The sequence below is a fragment of the Theobroma cacao genome, chromosome 10 (genome assembly GCF_000208745.1).
Source record: "Theobroma cacao cultivar B97-61/B2 chromosome 10, Criollo_cocoa_genome_V2, whole genome shotgun sequence".
Classification (NCBI taxonomy): domain Eukaryota; kingdom Viridiplantae; phylum Streptophyta; class Magnoliopsida; order Malvales; family Malvaceae; genus Theobroma; species Theobroma cacao.
The window spans coordinates 775884-798953 of record NC_030859.1 but is presented as its reverse complement, the minus strand read 5'-3'; the positions used below and the strand labels follow the sequence as shown (position 1 = coordinate 798953).

The 23070-nt window shown below is 34.4% G+C and overlaps 3 protein-coding genes across 6 annotated transcripts; all 3 read right to left on the bottom strand.

The window, feature by feature from the left end:
• LOC18585849 (putative serine/threonine-protein kinase-like protein CCR3) lies at nucleotides 3-2771 on the bottom strand. Its single transcript, XM_018129639.1, has one exon. The coding sequence runs from the start codon at nucleotides 2610-2612 to the stop codon at nucleotides 192-194; it is 2421 nt and encodes an 806-aa protein (XP_017985128.1). The 5' UTR covers nucleotides 2613-2771; the 3' UTR covers nucleotides 3-191.
• Nucleotides 8720-12122, bottom strand: LOC18585848 (carboxy-terminal domain RNA polymerase II polypeptide A small phosphatase 1). Its single transcript, XM_007008900.2, has 6 exons — nucleotides 11521-12122; nucleotides 10594-10722; nucleotides 10384-10504; nucleotides 10175-10256; nucleotides 9284-9437; nucleotides 8720-9184 (listed from the first exon to the last, which is right to left on the bottom strand). Exons 1-6 carry the CDS (start codon nucleotides 11833-11835, stop codon nucleotides 9050-9052), a joined length of 936 nt encoding a protein of 311 aa, XP_007008962.2. The 5' UTR covers nucleotides 11836-12122; the 3' UTR covers nucleotides 8720-9049.
• On the bottom strand, nucleotides 14089-19050 carry LOC18585847 (probable serine/threonine-protein kinase clkA). Of its 4 annotated transcripts, none has more exons than XM_018129595.1 (7): nucleotides 18537-19050; nucleotides 16403-17282; nucleotides 15852-16179; nucleotides 15512-15619; nucleotides 15066-15344; nucleotides 14712-14855; nucleotides 14089-14562 (listed from the first exon to the last, which is right to left on the bottom strand). In XM_018129595.1, the coding sequence occupies exons 1-7, from the start codon at nucleotides 18823-18825 to the stop codon at nucleotides 14389-14391; spliced, it is 2202 nt and encodes a 733-aa protein (XP_017985084.1). In that variant the 5' UTR covers nucleotides 18826-19050; the 3' UTR covers nucleotides 14089-14388. The 4 variants fall into 4 exon arrangements, with proteins under 4 accessions (XP_017985084.1, XP_017985086.1, XP_007008956.2 ...); XM_018129597.1 differs by having other exon boundaries at nucleotides 14089-14470; XM_007008894.2 differs by having other exon boundaries at nucleotides 15852-16176.

Here is a 23070-nt window from a genome sequence, read left to right as displayed (position 1 = left end):
GCAACAAGAAAATAAAATCATGTAATCATTTCTGGTTGCTGTCAGTGTTCACAAAATCCTACACTACAGCTCAATGTTAGAGGATGTGAAAAAATAAAAATAAAAGTCCTAAAAATCTTTACACTCCAAAATTAATGAGAGAAAAAGAAAAAAAAAATTTTACTTTTTCCTTTAGGGAGAGTTGAAATTTTTCACTCTGAAACAATTGAGAATGTACCACTAGAGATGCTGCCATGGCTGCCATCACAAACATTCACTGCCCTCTCCAAGTTAGAAACAATGTCACCAATCGTAGGCCTCTCTTTCCCTTCCAAATTCACACAGTGCATCGCAGTGTATGCCATCAGCTCCACTGCTTCAGCTTCATTCAGCTCTGGTGGTCCAACCCTTGTGTCCAGAACCTTAACCAGTTCCCCTGCCATGATTGCAGGCACTGCAAAATCCACCAGGCTCACTGGGGTCCCTCCATTTTCATCGTTCTTGAATATAGCCCTCTTCCCTGTTAGAAGTTCTAGCATTACAACCCCGAGACCATAGACATCACTCTTTGCTGTTAACACATTTAAGCCATAGTACTCAGGATCAATGTAACCAACTGTTCCGGCTGCCTTCATTGGCCTGTAATCTCTGTCAGATTCCGGACCCATCAAGGAAAGTCCGAAATCTGAAACTCTTGCTGTCCAACTCACATCGAGTAATATGTTAGAGGACTTGATATCTCTATGAATTATAGGTGGAACTGCATAATTGTGAAGATACTCAATCCCTCGGGCTGCATCCAAAGCAATTTTGATCCTCATTTTCCAGGAATTAAGCAGGCTACTACTTTTCTCAACGTTGTTCTTATCATGTAAATGATCATAAAGTGCACCGTTCTTCATGTACTCATAAACCAGAAGCCTTTCATCCTTCTCTTCACAGTACCCAACAAGCCTAACCAAATGCTTATGATGAAGCCTAGACAAGAATGCCAATTCTGATTCAAATGCACTCTCTTTCTCTTGAAACTTCTTGGCTTTTGAACCTGTTTCACCTCTTTTGATTGCCACCTCACGGCCATCCAGCAGTTTCCCTCTGTAAACAACCCCAAAGCTCCCAGCACCAATCTTGTTTTCGAATGAAAAATCATTGGTGGCAGCAGCAAGCTCAGCCAAGCTAAATTCCTCAGCTCTATCAGCATGTTTCGATGATGTTCCACTTCTTTGACGCCTCATTGCTCTTGAACTCTGGCGTCTGATTGTAGATGACCTTGAAGGAGGACTGTTATTCGATCCTGGACCGCCATTAGAACCAGCTCTAGTGATTGTTGGCTGAACTGAATTATGCACTTTCTTTTTCCCAAAACAAACCCCGGTCCATAAACAATAAACAATACTACAAATCCCCACGAAACATCCAACTGATCCAACTATTGCAAAAGCTAATAACCCTCTCCTCAACTCTTTAGATGGCGACGACCGCGTGGTACCCAGAGGTGGAGCTGCCGGCAACGGCGGCGGTGGGGCGGTGAAATTGAAACAAGGGGAAGGTTTACAAATGTTACCAGAGCCAAAACAAAGCCTGCTTGAGTCAGGATATAACCCACACTCATTACAAGAGGACTGAACACAAGGCCATGGTAAAATATCAGCTCCCAAAGGTAACTCATTCACTGTAGAATTTGAATTCGACCCATTGGTTCCAGGCCACCCTGGACCCCAACAAACTACTGAAAGGTTCTTGGTAGTTAATCCACAAGCAAAATTTGAGCCTGAAACGATGGATTCGAACCCGATTCCTCCAACCGCAGTCTCACCCATCGAACCCCAACAAACAACTGTACCGCTCGACCTCCTGATTGCGCAACTGAACCCTTCCCCGAGCGCTAACCCCGAAGCAAAGTTCAAACCTTTGTTTGATGGAACATTGAGTTGACCTGTCGAGTTATCTCCTTTGCAAACCAAATCCCCAGCTGAGCTCACTCCACAAACATGGGAAAACCCGGCTTCGATATTCGACATTGACATGTTCCCGAATTGCCTTTCTATTTGTTTCCCGACCGGGTTATCTCCCCAACAAGTCACCCGGTTGTTTTCACTCAACACAATCCCACAAGAAAACTCGACCCCGGATGTGATTTTTCCCATGCTGTAATTACCATTCGGTAACTCCTCGCTGTTGTTTCTATTACTACCATCGGTTCTCCAGCAGAATACTGGCGTGGACGTGTTCGTCGTCGTCGCGCAAATCCTTTCCTCACCGATGGAGAGAGATTGCAGGGTCACGGTGTAGTTAATGTAGAGGCGTTTGACGGGGAAAGTCAGGTTGTCTGTTTTCCAGCACAGGAGGCTGTAACCGCCGGAACGGAGGGCGCAAACGTCGGTTTCCCCACCGACGACGGTGGAGTAGGAGACGTTCGGGAGGATGGGGACGACGGCGGAGGAAGATGTGTCGCCGGGGCGGTAGCAGATAATCCGTTGATTCGGCTCCGCGGCTACGATGGCGCAGACTGTGACGGTGCCATAGGCGACGGCGAGCGTTGAGCCCGAGCCCAAGGCATGAGTTAACCGTGGGAAGGAGATAGCTGCAAGGAAACCAACGGCCACAAGGAGAGCAAAAGCTAGCTTTGTCATTTAAAACAGTCGAGCTTAACGGCGGAAGAGGTGGCGTCTCCGTCCGTCAGCTTCATTTGGCGAGAGAGAGAGAGAGAGAGAGAGAGAGAGAGAGAAGAAAGAAAAGGTAAGAGCTTGAGAGAATCCAAGTTTTAGAGAGAGACGAATGAATATGTGAGTTTCAGTTTAAAGAGCATTTCAAGAAGAATGTGAAAGAGGCTGTGTTTGGGACAAAGGATATTAAATTAATGAATTGTAACCGCCAACATTTTTTTTTACTTGCCAAAAATTAAATGTAATAATAATTTTTCTTTTTCTTTTTTAAATAAATAGATAATAATAAATCCAAAGATTAGGAAGTTTTTAATTTAATTTTCTTTAGGTCCACATGAAAATAGAAGATTCTTTGACTAAAAGTATGAGATTGTGGAAATCTAAAATTTATTTTGAGATTTGGATTCTCAATCTTCTTTTTAAATAAAGAAATTATTATTCAAATATTTTAATGATGACAAAGGATGATCACAAGAATTTAAGTTATAGATTTTTATTTCAAATATCAATAATATTTTCAAATCTCAATTTTCTATTCCATTAAAATAAAATTATTTTATTGACAAATAAATATTGTTAAAAAATGAATACCTTATTGATTTCCGGAATAATTTTTTTCGAATACTTATTATTGTTGTCTTAAATTTGAAATGATTATAATAAATATGAATAATAAATATTTTTCAAATCTAAACTCTAGTTTTTTGTTATACATTTTCTAGTTAAATTTGTAAAAATAATCTCCGTAAATTTTCGTATTGTTTTCTTTAATTACCTATCGTGTTAATTGACACCTAAATCCAATTTTAACAAGCAAAATTATCCAAAAAAACGTATATAAAAAGATTCTTTTAATTTAAATTTGGAATCTTCAGCTTTTTTGCAAATCAAAAACTTTATGTTTTTTCTAATTTTATCTTTTTGTAAACTATATATCTTTTTTTCAAATAACCAGAAAATCATTATTTAATTTTCCCTCCTATTCAAAATAAATTTTAAATTTAAATATATAGATATATATCTTTAATTTTAAATTTGAAATTCAAAAGAACATCTTTTCCTTTTTATATAAATATATATATACTCCTTTAAATCTATCTTTTTTTTTCTTTTTGGATATTCAAAACTAAAAAGCCCTTCATTTTGAACCAGCCAAACGAGTCATGCTATGGAAGTGGGAGTCAAATATAATCATACTCGCGACGCTGGCTTACTCGCACATAGAAGTCTACCACGTGTACAAAAAGACATTGTTTACGCGCCTCCGACACACGCTTGTCGTAAACAGAATCAAATGTAAGAAACAAACACGTAGTCGACATGTATTAATAAAACACGTACCTAATTTTGACCCAATTTAGACTTTTTCTTAAAGCATTAAATTTCCTTTTTTTTAAAAAAATGTGATTTTTATTTGAGGGTTAAAAAGAATTAAATACAATATTCATTTGATTATCTTTAATAATTTTGAATAATTTATATATTTACGTGATATTAATTGTTTATAAAAATAAGTTTTTTATTTTAAAAAATTTGAACTTTGATTTTTGATCAATTTTTGAACGACCGGATCATACAATATAAAACATGTGATTTAAATTTCAAATAAAATAATCAAAATGATGTTAGCAAATTTATTCAAAATTTGAACTATTCATGTAGCATATATTTGGTGTAGTTTGGTATATTAATAAAACAAATACCTAATTTTGATAAAATTTAGACTTTTTCCTAAAGTATGAATTTTTTTAAAAGAGAATTGTGACTTTTATATGGTGGGAAAAAGAAGTTTAATACAAGTTTCATTTGACCATTCTCGAAAATTTGAATATAATAAAAAAAATTCAAACTTTATCTTATGAATAGAAAGATCGTGAATTATTACGAAAATAAATTTTAAACGAGGTTGTCGAATTTAATCAAATCAAGATGTTGATATAATTAGGTATCTTTTATCTGCTAGAGTCAATTATCTTTGTATTTTCTATCAATTCAAGAAGCAAAATTCAAATAGAAATGTAAATTACTCAGTCAAACACCATGAATAAAGGGTTGATTGTGTTTCTTCTTACAATGTTCATTTGTTGCTTTCATGGGTCAAGTCCACTCTTGAGAAAGACCCCCCAAAAATAGAAAGCTTTGGTTTTTTGTTTTTTGATGTGAAGTTCTATGTGATGTTCCCATGGTTTTATTTTGGGAAAATAAAAAATATATATATTAACAAATTTGGGTTTTGCCCCATGTTTTTGTATTCTTTGTATATATATATATATATATATATATTCATGTCTTTTANTATATATATATATATATATATATATTCATGCTTTTTATATCAAATAAAGAACACCGAAAGTCAATTTCCACATGATAATAATTTATTTTGATTTTTTAGAGGAAGCAATAGGATAAAGATTTAAAATAATGTTGCTTATAAATCTAAATTATATTCAAAGCAAACATATGTTGTATACTTATAAAATTTTAAATTAGGGATTTCGAAACATATATTGTGACGTCCGAACAATCTTTTAACATTCATTTGTTTCTTTTTTTATCCTTTTTTGATGTATTTTATATTAATATAATTTTATAATATAAATAAAAGTAAAAATATTAAATACCTATAAAGGAAAAAAAATTCACATTAAGACATTTCGAAAAAGAAAGATGGATCGAGAAAAAGGAAGGAGGGAAGGTTTTTAATATATTTGTTTTATATATTATATAAAAAGGTTAGTTGTAGTTGTTGGTAGGTGCCAATTACAGCATGCAAACATTGATCATGATACATATAAATTATGTCATCTTTTAGAAAAATTGGATGGTCAAATTAATTTATAAAGAGAAATTCAAGAATTTTCTTTCTCTCTTCTTCCTTTTAAGGAGGACTTGTCCACATACATTACATGAGGTAATCAAGTTCTAGTTTATTGACTAAGACTGCTTTACCATTGAAAGTTAAGTAGTAGCAGTAGTTGCAAAACATTGAAAAAAAAAAGATTTCTTTATTTATTAAACTAATTATTAATATAATAATTAATTTAATCCATTTACTTTTCCACATGGAAATGATGGCATGATTCTCACACACAAAATAAAAAAAAAATGAAACCTTATGATGATTTGATGTGAAACTTAGGAAGAATGATAACGAGGACCATTTCATTATTTTCAGCATAGTGCTTTTATTTATTAAATCAATGAATTTCTTTTATTAAAAATTTATCCTTTCTTCGTTTTTAAATATTTATTTCTTTTCGAGTTTAACGGAATTACGATAAAGATTTTACAACATTCTATTAAAAAAGATGGATAAAAAAAAATGAATGGACACAGATGAAATTATTATTATTTTACTTAATTTTAGCACATATATTTCCAAGGAATCAAAGAATGTTTCAAACCTTTGTTAGGGGAAGGTATACATCAATTTATTTTGCCATCCCAAGTGTCAAATCATTTGTTCCTTTTGTATTTAAAAGGTTGTGATCCTAAAATGGTGCATATTGATGGTGAAATTTAGGGTTCTTTCAAGCAAAAAAAAAACCCCAAAGTTCTACTACTTTGATGAATCTAAATAAAGAAACAGCTCAGACCCTGAATTTTTTTTTTTTTTTGCCAGTTCATTCATTAGGAATGGGAAAAGAGAGGTAGAAATTGAGGAGTTGAAGCCCATATCATCATCATGATAATGAATCAAGTTGACTAGAAAAGGCATAGTTTTAAGAGTACAAAGGAAGGTAGCCAACAGGAGGAATTAGAAAATTAATTGATCTCCATGGGCCCTAAACCTCTTAAAAGGGTAATCATAGCTGTTTCACAAAGGATTACAAATACTAACATTGGTCTTTTGAGGTAATAAAATTCCCAAAAAATGCATTTATTTATGTACAATCTGTGGCAAACCCTGTTGCATACTTTTAGCATCAAATCTTAATTGAAATCAAGTGTAATCATCTGTTAGAGATTGGAATCCTCAGTTTCCTTTTTGGGGGAGTAAAAAATGGCTGAAATGTTCTTCTATGTTCCTCAAACTGATGTCTTCTCCATGTGAGATGTTTTCCCAAATCCAATTTCATTATATTCCATGCTGTCCTGTTGGAAAGAGGGAGCTTCAGGTCTCAGAAAATATGAACAAAGTTAAATAAACTAGTACTTGAACTTTGTCTTTACAGGCTTTAACTATTCTATAACCACGGGGAAAGTGTATCAGGAAAAGAAGATGCTGCTGCTGATGCCGCTTCTTGTCACTGTGTGTATGTATGTTTGGGGCCTTTTAGGCTGCTTTTGGGGACAGGGAAAGCTGTAAAATTCCAATTTGATGGCTTAAGTTGCTAACATGCTGTCTGGCTGCTAACTAATTGTATACAATTTCCCAAAGAATTATCAAGCAAAAAGTCTGAAACTAAACAAAAGCCAAACCATCCCTCCTTCATGTGGCCATGCTCAGATGTCTGGTACACTATTTCCAGATTGCACCAATCCTGGTTTCAGACTATTTACTTAAATTTGAACATAGGCCTTTGCTTCATATCAGGGAAGACAGGAAAATGTGAACTTTTGCAGATAAAGGCTACAAGGGTAGGTTTTGTGCTAACCTACTCCTCTGGAAAATTGATCAAGCTTTGGTCCATGCAATGTTCATAGGCAGTCACCATACCTGCTACTTTGACTCGACGTTATGCTGGCACATTTTTCTTTTGGTTCAAAAGGGAACTTCATTGAAAAAATTAAAAGCCATGCATAGTTCTGGGAGTAGATACTGCTAACATATCAGCAAACAACACAGAATTCAGTTCGGGGAAAACATTAAGAACAGAAACTGAAGTACAATCAGACTTGTTCCCTTTCCTAGCTAGAAGATTAGCAGCCATTTTGCTTTCTCCAAAGCAGTGGTTGACGGTCACCTTCTGAAACTTCTTCATCATGGATATGCAACCATCAATCAAAGTTCCTAGAGGGTGACCAGCGGTGTATGCATTGTTAACGAGATCCAGTTACAATTTAGCATCCACTTCAACTTCCAATCAACCGATCGCACAACTATTAGCCAAATACCGATCTTCTCTAAGACCCCATAACTCTGCTTGAACACTGGAAGCCTTAGCTAGCCTCCTGTGTTACGTCTAGCGCTTCAAAAAAAGTAGACAAGTGTTTCAATCTTACATCTAACAAGTAAGAGAATTCTACGAAGCTTATAAACATGGCCAATGCACATTCAAATAAAAGTAATAACTCCGTGTTAAAGTAATATTGGAAAGCGGACTCATTTTAGACTTGACCAACACCAGGCACTCAAAAAGAAGGTGGGCAGGGTAGTTGCCAAGCACTTCATCGAGCTGGTAAGAGCTTATAAACCTAGGTGATGCACATCTTAATAAATTAACTTTTTAGGGAGAGGGTAATGATCTCATGGCACGGATAAAAGCCCCTGATCATGTTCCCACAATTGTTTCTAACAATTCCTCCTGCTCCTGCAGCTGCTGGGTTGCCTAAGGAAGACCCATCTGAATTAAGTTTACTCCACCAAGGACATTTGAGTGTTAAACAAACAGGACCATGTTCAGTCATCAGTTGCAAATGCAGTTAGACGAGGGTGATAAAACTTGTAAGAGAGGGTATCTAAAAATGACCTTCGGGCTTCAAAAAGAAATGTCATCTGTGTCTGAACCTGCCTTGCTCACAAGGATTTTGAGAAGGTTTTACCCCTGACAAGGCCCCTGTTTTTTGCAGCTTGTCCTTGTTAGAGGCACTTGCAGAAGAATAAGGAGCTTAATCGAATAATTTTTTATCTCCAAGGGAGTTTAAAGATCGGTTCCTTTCCTACCAGAGGTAGCATCAGCTATAAAAATTGATGGTGCTTGCATTCGAAACCATAACAGGGTAATGTTGGAGATCAAAGTAACCTTATAACCATGCTTGCAGGTGCTGTATCTTCCTCCCTGCCCCATTGATCCGTTAGGAGAAACAACTTAAAGTTGGGTCATCTGGCCAAACTTCCTAGCCAATCACAACAACACAGCCATGGCTTCTTGCACATAGTAGAATATAAAAACAACATGGTGAAAGGATGTGTAAACTACAAAATAATCATTGATTGAGAAGAAATTTACAAAATTCTGAAAGATACATAAACATCCAACAGGATTGCAAGCTTATAAACAAAGTTACGCTAAGAATCAAGAATTTTCAGTGGATCTAAATACATTAATGGTTTACCTAATCGAATGAGAGATAGCATCACATAAATCCTTTCGCAAGTCTCTAATGGCTATCATTGACTCCTCCAGAAGTCAAATGCTATATAAAAGGTCATTAATCCTATAATAAGCCTTTTGGAAAATAGAGCTTGGCAGGAAAAGTACATGGAAGAACCAAAGGCCTTGTCTATGGTCTTCTTCCTACACTGACCAACCTGAGGCAGGGATACCCTGTTTTTGAAACCATTCAGGCATGCGGAACCTCTCATAGAGAACAGATCTCACGTCCTTCTGCTGAGAAAGGTGCTTGAGAAGTGGAAGAAGGACATCCAGAAGCTTTTTGACATAAAACCAGATGTAGAGGTGGAAAGTAAACAATCAGACATGTTATACAAAATGAGGATAATGAGATTTTGATAATGGACATCCTGGTACCTGTGTATCATGTGGCTGCCCTGCAGAAAATGGAATGCATGGAATCCCATTCAGTGGTTGCAACAAGAAACTGAAAGGATTGTTGTCAACAATAACAGTTCGGCATAAATCCTTTGATAGGCAGGAGAGATCTTTCACGTGCTCCCGATACTCCCTATTTATGTCAGAAGAAAAACTTTACCAATTGTAACAATAAAACATTCAGTGGAACTAGACAAATAATCACCAAAAACTTGATTGCTTACACATGCAACACAAGGAAGGCACAAATTCGCCCTAAACCATCTAAGCCTGGCACAAAGCATGTTGGGAGTCTTTGGACACCTAAACTAATCCCTTTATATTTTAAATAGGAAATGAAAGAACTTAATAATGTTTTCCAAAACCTTTAATACAAAAATTCTCACCATAATTATCAAACAAACCAATCAAAAACATCTCAACACCAGCACCAATGCATCCCTTCTATACAAACATTAGGCAAACACACCTTAGCACTGCTTAAAACAAATTCATGAAATTTTACATAGAACTAATTTGTCGTTCATCTTATATCAAGATAAACTGGAAAAAAAATGAACTTATTCATGTAACCCAAGAACCAGGCGTTGGATTCAAGGCATCATTCAATATAAGTAGATTTTGGCCATTATGCATGATTTCCTGGGGAGAGGAATCCCCCAAAAGTATCATTACCAAGGTCCATTTAGCACAGGATAGAAGACCAAGCATATATAATAGGCAATGAAATATAAAGAAATCAGTATCGGTATAATTTCCCAGACAACAAATGCTAACACAAAATACGAAAAGGTTTCATCTTTTCCATCTACAAATCAGTGAGTAGGCTAGAAGATTATTAAAGGTGCATACACAGGAAGCAGTACTTACGTACTAATTGTAGAAGGCCTATAAAGTCGAAGACTAAATCGATTTTCTGCATCAATTCTGTCAACAAGTGGTCTAGCATAGCCTGTGAGCAGCCAATAATATAATTCATGAGAAAATGCATGAAGGGGGTAGTGAGAGGAAGAAAAATAAGGAGAAAAATGAGTAATGAAGTAATAAGTTAAAAATTAAAACATAATAAATAAGCAAACCTTCAAGGCCAGCAGTAAATAGTACAAGCTCAGCAAATTCACTTAGTTGATTTAAAAATTCTTGCAACCCCGGGCGCTCAAACACCGTAACATAATTGATCTTAGGCTTTCCTTCAAATTCCTTCAAAGATCAAAGCACCCAAATGACAAAGTGCCTCTCTCATATAAATGCCATCATTTAAAATATAGAATCAATTATTCGTAAGAAACCTTGTCTGAAGATACACATTCCAGCTCAAACCACTTCAATCCAGCATCTGTTGCCTGGTTACGAAGAGCAGGTGGCAGACTAGATGTCTCGTAAGCGCATACTAGAGTTTCATCCAAGTCAAGAACTACCTGCAGAAGCATGAATCAGACCCCATAACTTTGGCAAACAATGATACACCAAAACAAATAATAAAAACATATACAACACATGGCGTTTTCGAGTTTACACTTTCACCTGCTTTGAACACCTTACCTTAAAGTAATCAAAGACGGTATGTTTATCCCCTCATGGTTTTATGCTTCTTAACACAACTTCGACATCCGAAAATTAGGCACAAGAGACAGTTAAATATATTGTAGACCCACACCTGATATGTATTTGTTGTTAACTTTCCAATACATTAATTCAATTCCCAAAATGGCTGATATACACAAATCAAAAACTTAAACTTACAAGTTATCAACCCCAAAATTATACTACTAATAACAGTAAAATACTAAATGAGGTCAAGTTATTTTCATGTTTTCTACATCTCCCAAAGCAATAACCAAAGAGCTTAATTGCTTAAATTCCCTATTTATTTTCATGCTTAAATTGAATAAAGCTATAAGTCTATAAGCAAATGTTTTAATTTCTTGATGAAATGCTTAACCGCTGCTTCAAAGAACTTAACAAAGCTAAATTTTAGCTTAAATTAAAGCAAAACCAGTTCAACAAAGCTAATTACTTTTCTAACATAATTAAAAGATCCCTTTTTTATTGTAAAAAAAAAAACAATTTGTTTTGGAGTAATTAAAATTCAATAATGCTCCAATTCCTCAGGGAAAAAAACACTTTTATTGCTTAATTTAAAGAAAAATAGAATCTAAAATAGTATAAAATTTCTATATTTCAAGAAAAAAATTATTTTTTTTTTCAATTCCTACCGTGAGTTTTTCGACGCTGTCTTCATCAGCGAGAACAGATGAGTCCAAAACGGCAGCGATCTCGACCGTAGCGGGAGACTCGATCTCGGTCGAGTCATCGACAGGCAAGGGCTTGAAACGGTGCGGGGAAGACGAAGTCGTCGACGACGAAGACGAAGAAGAAGAAGAAGAAGAAGAAGACAGCAAAGGATATTGACCGACGGCTCTGATGATCTGAGCGAAGATCTGAAAGAAAAAAGCCAGCCAGTTCAACAACGCCCTCCATACTTGCATCGACCGAGGCGAGTACACCTCGGCCTGAGTCAACTCAGCCATCGAAACTCGAACGATTTTAATGAAAAGATAGAGAAAGATATGGTTGCTCGCGCTTTTACCGGAACCGGACGGAACGGTTCGTTAAATATGGTTAGCACTTAACCGGATAAAATCTTCCCTTCTTTCCTTTCGTTAAGAGGCATTTCTCTCTCTTTCTCTCTCTTCGTTAAGCAGTTTTATCAGAGCTATGGTCATGGTGGTGGTGGTGGTGACTCGAGCAAAAGTCTAGAGAGAGAGTCGGAAAGTGATGCTGACCACGCACTGAGTTCGGCGAGTGATAAGTTCCTTTCCTTTTCCTTCTTTATTTTTTCAAACTTTTTTTAGGATTAATTATTTTGGAATTTGGAGTGTACCCATTAAGATAATTTAATTTTTTAATTTTTAATTAAACTACCTAGGTCATGGAAAAATAATTTCTTCCTTATTCAATATTTTATCCATTAACCAATAAAATAAATAGGCATATAGTATAATCTTTTAATTTTCCTTAAATGTTTTATATTACCAAATAATAAAAGATCTCATTTAATTAAAAATTTAATATTATTGTACAATGAAACCAACTACCCAATCTTAAATGAAACTTTTGAAAACCATAAGCAATAAATTGAAATAAATTGCAATTCTCCTATTTATTTAAAACCTTATCATGATATTTAATTTATACGCATCAAATAGTCATCAAAGATTTATTATTTTTAATAATTTTTTAATTAAATTTTTTAAATATCTCAAAATAATTTTTTATTTTTTAGAAAATTAATACTTTTTAAATTATAATTTTATTTTTCATGATTTATTTATTTTTCAAATCAAAATATAATTTTAATATTTGTGAAAATTAATGTAGAAATGAAGTGGACAAATTCATTTTGGACATCAAACTAAGGAATGGATTACACGCGCTAAAAGAGAAAGTGGTGGTGTAAAAGATTTTGAAGACCAAAGATAAAGCGAAAACGAGGGAAATTTCCAGTGGATCGAATCAGCCAATCAGAAGAGACAATCTTCGGTTCTTTTATGACACTGTCCCTGCCAATTATTACTTGCAGGCAAGGAATCTACTGTGCTTAAGCCTAATCAGCTTACGTGTTCTTATTTTCCACGTCACCTATGTTTCTTTTTTAAAAAAATAAAAAATAAAAATTAACCTTTCCAAATATTATATATTTAATAATATCGAATAATTGTTAATACTCCCAATGGTTTTTCTTAATCTATCTTTCCCTTTTCGGATGTCTGGAAACAACTTGTTATTATACCTTTGATTATCTCGTAAATTATTATAATAATTTACGTCATTATAATTCCAATAATTAATTTAAAAACAGAAAAATGTCAAGCAGACATTAAGAATTTGGAATGATATAAAGAAATGGAATATGCTGCAAATAAATGTTAGATTATGACCAATTTGTCAGCATTGCTGTTGGACTTGATGTTGATTTCTTTGTGGAAATGCTTTGTTCTTTATAATTTTGATAAAACAAAAACAAAATTCATCAACTTTATCTCCTAATTGACAAGCTTTTGCTTGTTACAAGGTATTAATCAAACGCTTTGTCAAATCCCAACCATTGATTTGGATATGATCAAATCCCTTTTAAGCAAATCTAGTTCTTGGAACTGATGCTTTGCTTAGTTTTCTCCAATAAGATTCATTCAAGGACAGGACGGGGGACAGACTTAAGTTTTGGGCTGACAAAACTAAGGCTTGTCTGAACCTTGTTGTCCACAAATGGATGATGGGGTGGGGGGGGATGGAAGGGAAGTCAGTTTTCACATGTGGCCCATGTAGGAGAAACTGAACTTTTCTCCACATGCAGCTAGCTAGGCTGGCCAGTTCTCCTTTGTTTGCTCTGAGAATGTGACAATCCCAACTTCACAAGGCCTTTTTCTGACAGCTTTCGGAGATGTTTCCGATGGATATCGGACCACGTGCACCTCGGAACAGTCAACGCGAGGCACCTGGGATGGCATTCATCATAGAAAACAAAAGCCAACAGTACATGAAAAGGATAGGCAGTGATGCATTTCTGGTATTTGTAGGCAACAACTCATGTTTCGGCTATGGTTGAACCATACTATCACAAAGCTCTACCGTGGAGGAGAAACAGAACTCTGGTTTTTAGATTTAGCGATTGAAGTTGCGAAGAGCATAAACGGTTACTGGAGCAAGTATTAGTTCTGATGCAGATGAATGAAACGGAAAAATGAGTTGATTATGATGCATAACAAGAGAGAGAGAGTCACTGACATAAAAGAATTCCAATCAATGCACTAAATGATTTATTGTATCGTTCTTGTCACTCAAATCAAAGGGCTTGTGGTTTCACAATCCTAACAAAGTAGAGGGGGGAAAACTGGGGGGGATGAGGTTTTTACAGAAAAAAATGTGAATAAATATGAAGTATGATCAGTGGTATAGCTATACATAAACCAAAATTGAAATTGGAGATTTTACTCGGACTTGCACCCGTACAATCCATTCTGCTCGATGAATGTTAATACTCACAGGAAAAGTCATTCCTCCAGCAATTCAGGAGTTCTGCTTTAGTACGAGCACAAAAGCCATGGGTGTTGCAATGCCTCCCTCGCAGTTGGGCGCCTTTGAGGGTTCATCTGAAGCAAATGTCTAACAAAATCGAGAAACCCAACATCAGAAACTTGCAGATGATGCTCCAGTAGAGACTCCTCAGAAATAATGTATTCTAATTGGTTTGTCTCCTGGATAGAGAAAAAACAGTATGAGTTCATCATGGAGTTGGATGAACTAACCAGTAAATTTTCATAATTCACTATAAAATTGAATGCTGTCAAACATGGAATTGAAATTTCACAAAGTAAACAAATGAAATAGTTAACCATAAACAAACCTCGTTTATATGGTACAGATCATATTCTTTTGTGAAATACTTGTATGTCTCTTGTCCATTCTCCAACATCTCCAGATCAAAAGGACCTAGCATTCCGACCATCCGGGCAAGGATCATTACAACCGCATCATTTGGAAACAGCACCTGTAAAAAACATAGATACTTAAAATGAGTCATAGATTAAATTGCTCCCAAGGACAATTTACTTAAAGTTGGTTACAAACATCAGAATCAAACATTACGAAATGAACAAGATGTTTGTAAGAAACTTTAAGTAACACATCAGATGGAATGAGTATTAATATATGAACTTTAATTCAAGACATTGACAAGCTATGACAAACTAAGACATACTTCCCCAGAGGATAGCTCAGCAAGGATACATCCGAGAGACCACAGGTCAATCTTCTTGTCATATGGGAGGCCAAGGATGACTTCAGGGGCTCTATAGGAACGAGATTGAACATATAGGCACAGATTGTCAGTCTGAAAGCAACTGCTTCCAAGATCAATAATTTTTATCTCACATCTTCTATAACTTTTGATAAGAATATTCTCAGGCTTTAGATCACAGTGAATAATTCCCAAGCCATGTAAGTAATCAAGTGCCTCCAAACACTGACGAGTTACGACCTGTGTGAGAGGATATCGACAGCCAATTATTATGTGTCATGCTGGATGTGTTATCTGAATTAAACCTAGAAGATTATCACTTATAAACAATCCCAGGTAAGAGTTGTAGTTTAGAAACAATGAACTAAAAGATGAGTGCAGCCTAGCTAATAGCTGTTTAAACAAACCTGCAACCTGCTGAGGTTAAAATAAGCTACTCCGCCAGATTCTTGATTGAATTTCTGAAATTCATACAAGTTTGCTCGAAGGAGTTCACAGACGATGAACAGATGCTCCTGGATAGATTTTGCATAAAGAAATCACTGTATTTGATACAAACAAAATAGGGCTTGACAAAATAAACACTAATGAAGTGGTTTTTCTAGATAATCAGAATCGAGAGTAACAAGAAAGTATGATTTCCTTTAGTGGCAATAGCCATTTTACTAATCCATTAATTGTTTCAAGCACAATCTGCATTTTTTACAAGGGAGTGGAAAGAATTACTAATTTACTCTTTAAACATACCTGGTGATAAAAGTAGTCATAGAGACGCAAAATGTGGTGCTCATCTCCAGGGTCATGCTTGTTAACAAGCTTTAGAAGTTTAATTTCATCCAAACTCTGGTCGAAAAAATCTTTATCATTTTTAATGATCTTCAGGCAAACATCTATTCCCATGAGAAGATCATGTGCTTGAACAACCTTACTAAAAGCAGCTGAACCTAGGTATTCTGTTACATAATATCTGCCAGCAATTACAGTATTTAGCACAATAGGCAGGTCCTTGTTTTCTTCAAATCCAGTCCTGTAGATGGCATAACACGAGTTATACTGATTTCTGCATATTAACCTGCTGTGCAACATCATCAAATATTCATAAAGAAAAAACTTTTAGCATGACGAGTTTAGTGGCAGCATGAGCTAGATAATATGACAAAAGGTTCCAGCGGGTAAGTCTGCCCCTGCATCTTATCAATTTTAAACAAGATTACTCACCAATTTGCTTAAGTCTTATATATAAATTCTGTATTAATTCACATAACAGTGACGATATGAGAAATTGAATAGCAGCTAACCTGTTTTTCCTGTGAACGATTCGCAAATTGAATACTTCATATTCTTCCTCATTAGAGTACATCAGAAGTTCATCCCCAGTGTTATCCTCTCCATCTGCGGCAGCCTTAGGTTCACTAAGTTCTCCATTGTCTTCATCATCTTCAACTCCATAACTATCAATTGTATTGGGAAATAAATCTTTCTCAGCAATCTTGTGCACTAGGTCGGAAGCATCTTCAAACCCATCAATCCAGTCGTTTGAACCCCTTTTGGCAGAGTAAACATTCTTGTCAGATTTATGTTTAGAAGCTCTATTATAATCTGTGTCAATGTCTCCAGCAGCCTTTAACTGAAGATCACCCAAATCAGTTTCTTTGGAGCTCAAGTAGCTGAAGTTCACAGGATTTTCATCATAAAGACCTGGTGCCCCACAACATTTGCAAAGAGGAAGTGAACAACCATAAGCACAGTTCTTCAACTCCGGTTCAATGTCCCCTTCAAGCCTATTACATTTATCAAAATGATAATAATCCATTGCTTGAACCTCATTTTCCCCATTTATGCAGGCCATATTATAAAGGCATGGCTTGTCCAAGTAATCAATGCTTGCCTCTGTTTGAAATCCTTCAGATTTGTCAAGTACACTCAGTGTATTATGTTGTTGCTTCTCTGTCTCTGAAGTTGTGACAAACTTATCCTCACTTGGACAGCCATAGAAGTCTGACCCAGCAAAGCATGGAGTCATGAGGTAGCCTTCATCTTTGTCATCATACCAATACAAGTCATTTTGCATGTCAAAATCAGGATAATCACGTGCTGTTCCAAATTGAGATAATCTATCTGATGAAGTATCGGAATCAGCCTGAGATGCAGAATGAAGTCCATATGGATTCACAAAGTCTGCAAAATGAAAAACAGTTGGACCTCTCTCATGCACTATTAACTAACACATCTCCCCAGCAGCCACCTAGATATTGAAAACAGGGCAAAAAAAAAAAAACAATAATAATTTCAATGTTACAAATTATCTTAGAGAAAATTGGACCATGTAAGGTTTTTCTTTTCTCGGTATTCTTTAACAGCACAAAAGGATCTATCAGTACTTGGTAGTGACTTAGAAATGTCAGTGTCAAAAGACAGAAGTAGCAAACAAAAATGATGAAATTTCTTGGAGAACCTCCACAGCATAACTAAATGGTAATGTATCGTGAATGTCTCAAACAAACAAAAAAAGGTGATCCTTACATAGCTGTGACTAAAAAAGCACTAATAGAATAAAGATAGTGGTGAAAAGAGATTCCATGCATTGGGAGAAGTTCAAGTGCACACTATATTAAAGCAACGGCTAAATCCTAGATCAGAGTAGGGAGATTTATAATGCATAAGCAGCATAAATTGAAGTCTACTCCTGGAAAAGAGAAAAAGTTCTTTCTCTGATGACTAAAGATGAATTCATTGGCCAAAAGAAAAGAAAGCACTAAAGATGCATAACTCATCTGGTTTCAAGACGTTCACACGAATACACATTTGGTCTACGAGAATTCACGGGAAATTAAATTAAGTTTCATGATCTTATGGCATTATTAAGATAAATGTATCAGTTCTAAGGTTCATTAGAGTTAAAACCGTAACTTCACTTACTAAAAACATGATGAACAAGTAAACAATCCATTCAAATTTAAACGCACTCCAGAGAAAGTGAAAAGAGAATAAAAGGGAAAAAGAGAAAGGCCTTCACTCAATCTTTATTTATAGCAATTGGCCTGTTGCTTACATCACCTAAAACTAAAAGTGACTAGAGAACAGCAATAAAAGTTCATGATCAAGCAAGAATCTTTTGAACAAACTCAATTCGATCAAACACCCATTCAGTTAAACCAACCAAATTTAAACTCCAAACAATAACTAAAATAGCAAAAGAAATAAAAAGATGTGTTCTTTAGAAAAAAACGAATACCAGATGTTAAAACCAACAAAATTCCAACTCAAAACCATCACTAAAAATGTAAAAGAATTGGGAAAGAAGTGATTTTTTTATACAAAAAGGCACAACTTTAGCTAAGTATGATTAAAAACAACTTAATTCCAATTAAAACCAATCATTAGAAGATCAAATAATAGTTCCAAAGTTTTTTTTTTTCTTTTCCTTTATACCTGAAGAGCAAACATCACTTGTAGAAGACCTCAAGCTGACAAATTCATCACCATCTGAATCCGACCCATCACTGGACTTGACTTTCTCATCCACCTCCGATCTCCGGATGGTCGCCGGAATCCTTACCGGTGGCGGCATGGGGAACAAGAATTTCTCGAAATCAAAAGCACCCACTTCTTCTTCTTCATTTTTCTCCATCATATCTTCCTCAAGAGCTTTCTCAGCTTCTCTCAATCCATTCTTCCTCAGAAACTGTATCACAGCTTCCACCTCAGAGCTCACCTCCATGAAAAAGAACAACAACAATCCTCTCTCCCTCAAGTGTTTTTGGAACTTTGGGTTTTGTAAGCGGGTAAATTAAGTAAGTTTGGAGGGTCAAAAGTGGAACACAACATAAACAAAATACCATGTTTCAACTTCTGCATGTTCTGTTCTCTCTCTCTCTCTCTCTCTCTCTCTCTCTCTCTCTTTCTTTCTGTTGTGAAACTTAAGCCAAGGAAGAGATGTCCCTTCCTACCAACTTTGAAAAGTGAGAGACTGAGAGCCCGAGAGCCCGATGAGGGGGTTTATGTGGGGTTTTTGGTTCTGTTTGTGGGTCCCATTTCACGTAGGACACGTGGAGGTATCCAAATCTTACACGTGGAGGATGAGATTTTCCCTTTTAATTTTTTTTTATGTTTTGTGTTTTTTCTTGGTAGCATGTCCAGTGGTCCTTTTAAGGGACCATTTTCATTGCCTACTTTTTTTTTTTTACTTTTTTCTTTTAACTTTTTACCTTCAAGAGTTTGTCTTCTTTTCTTCTTTTTGTTTTTGTTTTGATTGATTTTTACAGAATAAGAACGAATAAATTAAAAAATTTTCATATTTCAATTTTATAGTAGTAATGATTGACAAAGACAAAAAATCTTCCCTACAAAAACAAATTAATTGATTTTTAAAACATCAGGTCGTATGCAATGTTTGAATTTTGAATGTGTCAGTTTTTCCACTTATGTTGACGTAGAGCTTTCATTGATTTTTAAATTTTTTATATGTTGATTTTAATATTGCTATTCCCCATTTTTTTAACAATATAATTGATATTTTATTTCTATATTAAGAACAAAAAAAAGAATTAAAAAATTAAAGAAAAATAAATAACATTGTGAAGATATGAACAATAAAGTAGCAAAATGTGATAGATTGCTTATTCAAAGAAGAGGACAAGTACTTCTTTTAAAAATGAATCAAGCACTTATTGTCATCTTTCTATGACACCACTTTATAAAGGTAAAAAAAAAAAAAAATTGGGCAATTTGAGAATTTGGATCAAAGATCATCCCATTCCTTCATCAACCATTTCTTTTTAGCATAATGTAAGATCAAATGTAGTGAAAGATTGTGCTTCGATGCAAGCAATTGGACCCACTTTGGGTGTTGGGGTACATTGGGTTATTTATTTTATTGCTGGAACCTACTTTTCATGGGGTCATTGGCTCATGAATAAGCAAAAAATAAAGAGGAAGAAGAAGACCCAACTTCAACACCATAATGGAATGATGTTGTTTCTCCATGAATAGTGGTTCAAACTCAGCTTTTGTTTTTCACTTTCTAGCTTCTTTTCCATGTGACCACAGCAAAAAGGTATGTTTTTTTAGTTCATTTTCCCCACTTCTTACTTTCCTTTTATAATTATTGCCACCTTTCACTTTTTTCCCCCTTTATTTGTTGATTTGTTGTAACATTTGATTTGGTTTTAGATTTTGAAATATGACCCAAGTAGCTGTTTGTTTGAATAAAACTATTCTTTTCACCGTAAAAATGAGACATAATATTTGAAAAAAACCCTTGAATTATTCGATGTTTTGAAGGAAATCCGGTGCATGGATTTGATTGACCATCGATGTAAAAATGGTAGCCAAAATATAAACCTTTTGAACAAATGTGGGCTTGAATTTTCATCTGTCACCAAATGAGACTAGGTGGCCAATATTCCCATTATAAAAAGAAGTTTTGAATTAGATAGTAGGTGAGTTGGTCCAAAATAGGACCATATTCTAGCCTTAAATATAACCAATTTAATGTCAATCCGTAACTCCCTACCCTATCTAGCTAGGAGGTTGGTCAAATTTCTTTTCTAAATGATTAAAATGCTAAGATCTAGTACATAATAAAGTAACATTAAAAGGATAACTTAAAAAAGAATGAATCATATAAATGCCCTTCATCATATAGTTTCGTAAATTAGACTCAATTTGAGTTAATCGAATTATTTTAATCATTTAATGTGTATTGTCTAAGAGTTAAATTCAAAATCAATCTTATGTATCAATCATTTTCATACTATTTTGATGATGAATTTTAAAATTTAATTCTTTTAAGAACGAAAACAATAATTAAGTCAAATTTGGATCATTAAGCATTTTTTGGATTCTTTTATATTAATGGAAAGGGAATAAAAAAATATTTTCTTTCATCAAATTCGAACGTTGCTCATAAATGATCGATATTTACATTTCAAGAGAAAGATGTTAATTTTTCTTTGTTATAAAGCATATTCTTGGTCAACATTGTCACTAGTATTATTCCATATGCGAACAACAAATCACGATACAAGAATAAGGGTATATTTTTACGACATTTTTCAAAGATGGAGTAGGTAAATAACGATGCAACATATGAAAATGACAAAACAAAAAAATAAAAGAAAACCAACTAGCTTTTGCACATGAATTAGGTAGTGATGGTCACTACTCTCCCAATAAAAAAAAGTTGATAACTAAACCATCATTAAATAATAAATCAAATTTACAAACATGTTTTTGGAGACAATTCAAGAAAAAGACATTAGGGTCAAAATTGTTGGTTTCTGTTACCTATTGAGGATGTAAATAATTTAATGTAATCAAACATATAGAATTAAATACAACCTACCAAAAAGAATATTGATGTCTATGCAATACATTATGGTAAGGTATAAGAGAAGAAAAGCTGACGAAGCAAAGCATATATCATATATGGATGCTATAATTAACCGACATGACCCTAAATTTCATGTGAAGTTTTCCCAAATCTTCATTATTTTATTCATCTTATCCATTGTTTTTAATTTAAAATTTGGTTTCCGAATGCGATATTACATGAATTGGATGTACCAAGAATCTCCATTTTCGCTTAATAAAAGATATTTGTCTTTTTATTTTGTTGGAAGAGACAAATAGAAAGAAAAATAGAATAATTGCATATCCTTCATTTTATTTACTTATCAATACTTAATTTTTTTTTTTAATAATTTAGTCAATCAAATAGATATCACTTAACTTGTAACACCAAATTCGAAACGAACATCGATAATTAGGTATTTTTAAGCTTTGGGTTTCATTTAAAATTAAGATATTGTGATTTGGGCTATGACCTATTCATTGATTGATGTATGTCACTTTGGGTTAAACAATTATTCAAAAGATTCATAAACTTGACCTTGAATGAGGCCCCAAAGGCAGCCATGAACAAAAATCATTGACTTCATCAAAATGAAAATCTCTTTGGGTTGTTTGTGATTTGGGCTGACAACAAACCCCAATGAATGAATGATTCTTTGGTTTTAATTGGGTGATGGCCCAATCTTGATCTTGAACATGGACTTGGTTATGGGCTAGAAGGTCACAAAGCAACAAAAACATGAATGTTACTAATTTCAATTAATGCATGTTTTTGAAAGGTAAGGCCTAATTTGTCGGTAATAATATCAGAACCAACGAACTAAGTCCTTTCGTGGAAATGAGGAACTTAGTATCTTTTATGCGACAAAATATTCGAAAAAAACTGAATAATAACAGGTTTACTAATAAAATCTGTCAACTTATGATCATAATTGTATAGAGCAAAACTAGCATGAGAAATTTTAATTTTTTATTTTATTTAAGAGAATATAGATTCGAATCTTATTTTTTGAGTAAGGGAATAACGTACCGGTTACTAAATCAAATATTCGGGTGTCATTTTTCTTTTTTCTTTTTTAAATTGTTAAATTATGAAAAGAAGTTAATTTGAAGGAAGGAATTTCAATTTGAATGTAAGAATGTTACTATTACTAAATTATTACAAGCAATCGACAAGCCTTCGTGGCTTTGGATGTAAGTGTTGCCTTCTTTTATTTGTCTCAACACTAGCTCTTGGAACATAATCTTTGGTACAGTTCAATTATGAAGCCAAATGTCCTTATCCTATAAGATATTGTCTATAATCTTTTACACAACGTTTTGGACAAATTATCTACTTCCAAACTAGAAATGATGGCCTAGTTCCATAAGTGTTGTTGGCCTAAGGTTCATATATCTAATATTTCTAGTCCCAAGGGTTGTGAACTCCAAAAATTCGTTTTTCTCGACAGACAAACATACATACATACATATGTATATATATCGTAAAGAACTTTTATATTTTTTCGCCTCAAAGATGAAAATAGGAAAGAATCTTTTCATATACCTTGTAACTTTAAAGAGTAAATATCAATAATTGTAAAGAGTATTCGATTATACAAGGGACCCTCGA

Bases quoted from the DNA above. Each gene is read 5' to 3' on its own strand.
- LOC18585849 (XM_018129639.1), bottom strand. From the start codon at position 2,612: ATGACAAAGCTAGCTTTTGCTCTCCTTGTGGCCGTTGGTTTCCTTGCA.
- LOC18585848 (XM_007008900.2), bottom strand. From the start codon at position 11,835: ATGGCTGAGTTGACTCAGGCCGAGGTGTACTCGCCTCGGTCGATGCAA. The intron at 10,723-11,520 runs GTAGGAATTGAA...ATGCTTCTGCAG, and splicing joins ACAGCGTCGAAAAACTCACG to GTAGTTCTTGACTTGGATGA. The intron at 10,257-10,383 runs GTTTGCTTATTT...GGCTGCTCACAG, and splicing joins ATTTACTGCTGGCCTTGAAG to GCTATGCTAGACCACTTGTT.
- LOC18585847 (XM_018129595.1), bottom strand. From the start codon at position 18,825: ATGGAGGTGAGCTCTGAGGTGGAAGCTGTGATACAGTTTCTGAGGAAG. The intron at 15,345-15,511 runs GTTTGTTTAAAC...CCTCTCACACAG, and splicing joins TTAACCTCAGCAGGTTGCAG to GTCGTAACTCGTCAGTGTTT. The intron at 14,856-15,065 runs GTATGTCTTAGT...TGTTTTTTACAG, and splicing joins CTGAGCTATCCTCTGGGGAA to GTGCTGTTTCCAAATGATGC.